This window comes from Suricata suricatta, chromosome 4 (genome assembly GCF_006229205.1).
Source record: "Suricata suricatta isolate VVHF042 chromosome 4, meerkat_22Aug2017_6uvM2_HiC, whole genome shotgun sequence".
In the NCBI taxonomy this organism is placed as follows: Eukaryota; Metazoa; Chordata; class Mammalia; order Carnivora; family Herpestidae; genus Suricata; species Suricata suricatta.
The window spans coordinates 127643446-127650014 of record NC_043703.1 but is presented as its reverse complement, the minus strand read 5'-3'; the positions used below and the strand labels follow the sequence as shown (position 1 = coordinate 127650014).

The 6569-nt window shown below is 48.8% G+C and overlaps 1 protein-coding gene across 1 annotated transcript; it reads left to right on the top strand.

The window, feature by feature from the left end:
* Nucleotide 1: 1 nt before the first annotated feature.
* Nucleotides 2-5372, top strand: FOXI3 (forkhead box I3; the record flags this gene model as incomplete). Its single annotated transcript, XM_029938532.1, has 2 exons — nt 2-302; nt 2893-5372. Coding segments are annotated over 2 exons (924 nt in total), but the record flags the coding sequence as incomplete, so codon positions are not given.
* Between the last annotated feature and the right edge of the window lie 1197 nt (nt 5373-6569).

Here is a 6569-nt window from a genome sequence, read left to right as displayed (position 1 = left end):
GCCCGCCGCGCCCGCCTCGCCTGCGGGGCCCGCCGCGCCCGGCGAGCTGGGCTGGCTGTCCATGGCCAGCCGCGAGGACCTGATGAAGATGGTGAGGCCGCCCTACTCGTACTCGGCGCTCATCGCCATGGCCATCCAGAGCGCGCCCGAGCGCAAGCTCACGCTCAGCCACATCTACCAGTTCGTGGCCGACAGCTTCCCCTTCTACCAGCGGAGCAAGGCCGGCTGGCAGAATTCCATCCGCCACAACCTGTCGCTCAACGACTGCTTCAAGAAGGTGCCCCGCGACGAGGACGACCCAGGTGAGGGCGCCGGGCAGAGGCTTCCCCGGCCGGGGCCGCGGCTGCGTGGGGCTGACTCCATGCAGAGGCTTCTTTTCCCAACTGGGGATGGGAGATGGAGCGGACCAACCACCCGAACCTCCAGCCTCGTCTGGCTGGGGTCGGGGGCAAGCCGGAGGACAAAGAGAGTTATTAGAGGACCCGCAGAGCGGGGACGCGGTGGTGGGGGGCTTGTGCCTTACACCCACGCACACTCATCTCTCTCACACACACGTACACACGTACACACGTAGAGGCTGGCCGGTTAGAGAAGGAGAAAGCCCGTATCCTCAAACGAGAAGTCACCCCTGGGTGGTGGTCATCGTGCCAGTGAAAGGGAGGGACCAAGGCACAGGGAGGCAGATCAGGAATAAGAACACGGGTGGACTCTCGGATAAGGGACGACCGGACAGGGATTCAGATGAGCTGAGAACCCCGGCACATTTCAAGGAATAGGTGGTGAGAGACTGAGGAACAGCCGGCCGTTCCTGCTGTCCCTGGAGGCGTCTCTTCCTGCACCAGGGGCCTAAGAGACTCTCCTCCTGCACCAGGGTCCTTACTGTGTCCTTGAGTAGGTGCCTGCCTTGAGAGAGACGACGGAGGTAGTGGCACAGGCATCATGAGACAGGGGCAGAGGAATACGAAAACTTCAGCTGGGTCCTGCAGATCGCGGTTTGGTGCCTTAACCCGAAGTGTGCTGCGTTTCTGATCTGAGCCGTGGGGTGAGGAGGGCTGCGTTACAGTGCGGCGCTGCGAGTGGTTTTCCTCCACCTGAGAAGTGGAGGCCGCCGAAAAGCTCAGAAAAGGAGAGAAATTCTACTTGAGGTTTTCAGAAGGAGCTGGGCACCGGGAAGGTGGGGACAGAGGTGTGATCGGAAAAAGAGATGCAGGACTTTGTGTAAATGCTCTGGAGTGTTTGCGCCTGGAAGTACGCTAGCGTGGTGCTTTCAAAGAGAAATAGAGTACAAACCATGTGTAATTACAAATTTTCTAGCAACCACATTATAAAAAGTAAAAAGAAACTGGCGGAATTATTTTTAAGTAACACAAAATGTTGTTTCAACAGCAAATACAGCAAATATAAAAACTATTAGTGAGGTGCTTTACTCTTTTGTTTGTTTTTTGATACTAAGTTTTCAGAATCCTGTGGGTGTTTGATTCCACATGTCACTTTGGACTCGCCACTTTTCAAGTGCCCGACAGCCATGTGTGGCAAGCGGTTACGGTATTGGACAGGGCATACAGTTCTAGAAGCTGTATCTTCCCAGTTTGGCTCCTAAAGCACCTGAGACTCTCACATTGTCATGTATATTCTTCTGGACTTTCCAAAAAGTTAGTGTCTTTAGCTAGTGTTCTTGTCAAAGTGCTTAGTACTAAGAGACACAATATAAATAGCCCGATAGGTACAGGTACTATTATTTAGATAGTAGGTGTATGAATTTAAAAAAAAATTTTTTTTGCAACTATTTGCAAAAAAAAGTGTTAATGAAGATCATGGAAAACCTGCTAGTTCGTGCAGGCAACTTAACACACTGTGTAGGTAAGAATCCCGAGTCTGGAACCAGCCTGCTTAAAGTCCAGCTTTCCCATTGCTAACTGGGAACACAGCAGGATCCTAACCAGTTTGCCCCTCAGTTTCCTCATCTGAAAAATGAGGGCACCAATATTGCCTGTTTCCACTGAGCCGTGAGAAGCAAAGCACTCTACGAGATAAGTGCTTTCCACTACTTTGAAATGCCAAAGATTGTGTTTACCAGACGTGATAAAAGCTGTTGAGAGAAAATCCTCCCAGATGATAGATCTTTTTTACCTCGATTATGCTAGATAGTGAGGGGAACTTTCTAAGCAGAAGACTAGCACTACGGGCCTTAAAGAAGGCTCTGGCCTGAGATTTGCTGGTGGAGGAAAAGCTGGGAAGAGATGCATGCAGTGCACCTCCTGTCCAAGGGGAGGTCAGGTTGTAGACTCCACGAGCTCCCTTGTCCCCTGAACATACGTTTTCCAAGGTGGTGTTAAAACTTCTGATTGTCCAGTAATAGCTTTTGTGATTTTTGTTTGGCAAGACAAATGATTGGGTACTTGAGGTTGCCTTTTTCCAGTGGAGTGATTTTTTTAAGGGGCAAATAATTGTACCCTTTGAGCAAATAATAACGATAACAGATACCGGAACTCTCATGGCTAATCTGTGAAATGGGTATTATTCTCATGCCTACTTTAATAAAATAAGAAATGCATGCTTACCTTTAAGTAGCGCCAGGATTTTGCAAGGCTGCGCTATGTATCTGGAGGGGGCGGTGTTGGGGAATTAAAAATGTCTTGGGCCTAGAACTAGGTTTCACTGTTTAAGTAGCAGACACTGCCAGGAGAGGGTGGAAGTGGCCAGAACATCTTGGTTCAAGATTTCTCCTTGGAAGTAAAGAATAAATTCTCCCCCCAAGGATAAATTTAAACAGGAGAGGGGGCCGAACATCTTTATCAGAGTTTCATGAGTCTTTCCTCCCTCCGAAGCTGAAGAATAGGAGAGCAAGAACTAGGTCTTTTTCTGACTTGTGTTTCTTCCTCCTTTTCATAGGGAAGGGGAATTACTGGACCCTGGATCCAAACTGTGAGAAAATGTTTGACAATGGGAACTTCCGGCGGAAGCGGAAGCGCCGCTCGGAAGCCAGTAGCACCTCCGCTGTGGCCCCAGGGACAACAAAATCAGAAGAAGGGCTGTCGTCAGGATTGGGGTCGGCAGTGGCCGCGAAGCCAGAAGGAGACAGCCCCTCCGCTTTGCTAAGGCCCACCCAGTCCCCAGAGCCCCCCGAGGGCACCAAGAGTACGGCCTCCTCTCCGGGGGGCTCCCTGCTCACCTCCACCCCTTGCCTCAACACCTTCTTCAGCAGCCTCAGCACCTTGAGTGTCAGTAGCAGTGGGGGCGCCCAGCGGGCTCTCCCTGGCAGCTGTCACCTAGGGATCCAGGGTGCCCAGCTGACCCCCAGCAGCACGTTCCCCCCCAGCTCCATCTCCGAAGCCCCACCGGACACCTTGCAGCTGAGCAACGGCGCCAGCAACAGCAGCAGCCAGAGATCTTCCTACTACAGCCCTTTCCCTGCCAGCACCAGTGGGGGGCAAAGCAGCCCCTTTAGCAGCCCCTTCTACAACTTCAGCATGGTCAACAGCCTTATCTACCCCAGGGAGGGCTCAGAGGTATAGGACCCCGCCAGCCTCAGCTTCTCAGACTTGAATATGCACTCCCTAAGATCTTGTTAAATGCAGATTTCCTAGGTGGTTGGCGGTTGGTCTGGGGCGGGAAGGGAGATCCGTTTTTCCCTGGAGTCCCAAGTGATCCTGCGGCCGCCTGACCACATCTGGAGTCACACTGGAGTAGCAGGGGACTCTTTCTACAGCCCAGCAAGCTTTTGCAGATTTCTTCTGGATAAGGGCCTCCCTGGAGAGAAATCCATCCCTGTTCTGGGACAGTACCTGTGAGCCCTGCGAGGGCAGGGACTGTGTCTGTGTTGTTCATCACTGTGTGTGCCCGGGGCCAGCTCTAAAAACAAAAGAATGCAATTTCTTGGGTAGGAAAAAGGTAGCAGTTGGTAACTGCTGCAGTGGAAAGAGGTCAGAACTGACCAGCTGAAAGCTGCTGTGGGCCACTAGTTCTTTCCTGCCTGGCAGCCTCTCGGTTTTTCTGGAAAGGTCAGGTGCCTGAGTGTTTTGAGAAAACCTTCATTTGCCTTCTTTGCCGCTAATTAAAACACTGGGCTGGGAAATGCCACACATTCTCTGAGCTAAACCCAGCTCACAGATCCCCTGTGCTGAGGCCCCATGTCTGGGACGTGGTGGACACCAATAGCCATAAAACTGCCTGGCGAGCTTTGCAGAGTGCCGTTTCAGACAGACGCTCAGCATGTAATTCTCACAACAGCCTTGGGAGATCAGTATATCCCTGTGCTCTTTCTGTGAGGCCAGTGGGGCTCCCAGGATGTCACACAGGTCCTAAGCCGCGGAGCCGGGATCAGGTCCAGGCAGTCTGGCTCCAGAACTTGGTGCTAGTTCTCATCCCGAAAAACAAAAAGGTGCCATTATCGATAAGCAGACATGGCCCACAGGGCGTGGGAATGAGCTCAATCTCATTTGACCAAAGATTGAAATAAATGATCATTTTAGATGTTCCCCTGAGCAACAAGGACAGACTGCCACCTCTGCCCTTTGCTGCCATGTGCCTGGGGTGACCACTGTCCTCATTAACTTGGTGTCCTATCCCTTTTAGCATGAGTCCTGAATCTTTTCATTTTTTAAAGAAAATACTAGAATTTTGTTTAAAAAGTAGTCTTTAAATGGAACTTTTTTTATCGTTTCTTAATAAACCATCTGTTAAAATTTTTTAATATAAATTATTTTTAGCACTCCCTTTTACTTCTCAAGCGGTACCTGCATTTGAATGGTTTTTATGGTCACCCCCCAGTGCCTGGTCCGTGGCAGATTCTTAGCCACTTTTGAACTTATCCAAAAAGTGCTAATTAAAATGTAGATAATTGTTGATTTCATTGGAACACTGTTGCATTAAGGTGAGGATAATGTCCCGAGTTGCCTTTGTTCCTTCCGTATTGCTGGGTCTCTGATAGGAGCGTTGCTCGTTTGAGGGTTTACTTTTTTTAGAAAAAGGAGCAGAAAAAAAAAAGTTTTAACTTTCCCCTTTGTATTCTTTCTTGAGACTCACAGCATTACTCTTAAATTTTTATTTTGAAATATACAATACAGAAAACTATTTTAAAGTTTTATTGAGGCATAAATAACATCACCGTTACTTTTTAAATATTATGGAGAAAGGCAACCAAAGAGACTACGTAACCCCCCAGATTGTATGTACGGAAAACTGTTTCTGTGGCTATTTTTCTATGTGAAAAATCGTAGGGACTTTTATAAATATTGTTTCTAACACAGTTCTATATTTGTAAGTTAATTTATAATGTGAACTGGGACAAAAAAAGGTTTTTTTCCCAAGAAAGTACATTGCATGCTGAGAATCACATGAAATAAACTCTTAAGTGGGATGATTTCTGGCCACGTTTAGGCATGCTGTTTTTCTGTCTTCAGCGTCTGTTTCCTAAAGGAAAAGAGATGTAAGGGGCGTGACATTTACAGGCACTTTGTTGAGAGCAAAAGCAAATGGTGTTCCCTTTGGGTTGGCCCCACCTGTTCACGTCCTAAAGGCTGGACCAAAACAGTTACTCTTGGGGATGGTCGGTCTACAGGCATGTGAGCATTTTATTGGTTTTTAGCAGAGGCTAACAGTTCTGTCTTAGATCAAATGACGTACATCAGACAATTTCTGTTCCAGAATGAAATGGTGCTGTGGGGTCTCGCCAGTGGGCAGTAGTCCTCAGGTGGCCCTCAAGGGGGCCGCAGACAGCCCATCACTGCCTACTGCCAAGGAAATAGGAAACTATCGAACTGGGCTCCCCTCTAGAGAAAACTGGGAAAAGGAGGTTTCTAGACTAGGGTTTCTCGGCCTTCGCACTGCTGCTATCTGGGGCTGGGTAATTTGTTTTAGAGGTTGCCCCGTGCATCACAGGATATCTACTGTGCTACTTCTCGCAGCACCCTGGTCTCTACCTGTTAGATTCTAGAAGCACCTCCTTTCCTTCTGGCCCTAGCCACATGGTGACGACCCAAAGTATCTCCAGACATATTGCCAAATGTCCCCGGCGGCTGGGGGTGGGTGAAGACAAGCCTGCTTGAGAACCACCGACTTAAATAGGGCTAGTTGTTGAGCCCCCGATGAATGAGGCCTCTGGGTTTCCGGTGTCGGATGGTTTCTGTCCTGTGAGATGCCTTTTTTCCTAAAGAACATCAACTGCATTCTCAGAACTGAGGACTGGTTTGCCCTGTCACACTGGAAATCGATTCCTTCAATATTTTGGTTGCCGACTAGATTTTGTTATGGCAGCTTCCTTTTTTTTTTTTTTCCTGTTTTTTGTTTTGTTTTTTGAGAGACAGAGACAGTGCGAGCAGGTGAGGGTCAGAGAGAGGGAGACATAGAACCTGAAATAGGCTCCAGGCTGTGAGCTGTCAGCTCGAACCCATGAGCCGTGAGATCATGACTTGAGCTGAAGCCGGACATTCAACCAACTGAGCCACCCAGATGCCCCTGGCAGCTTCCTTCTTAACGTCTACTTATTTCTATTAATAGAAATTTAGGCTGGAATAATTTCAACCAACAATAAGCTACCTGAGGTCTTTGTTTTTTTGTTTTTTGGCCTG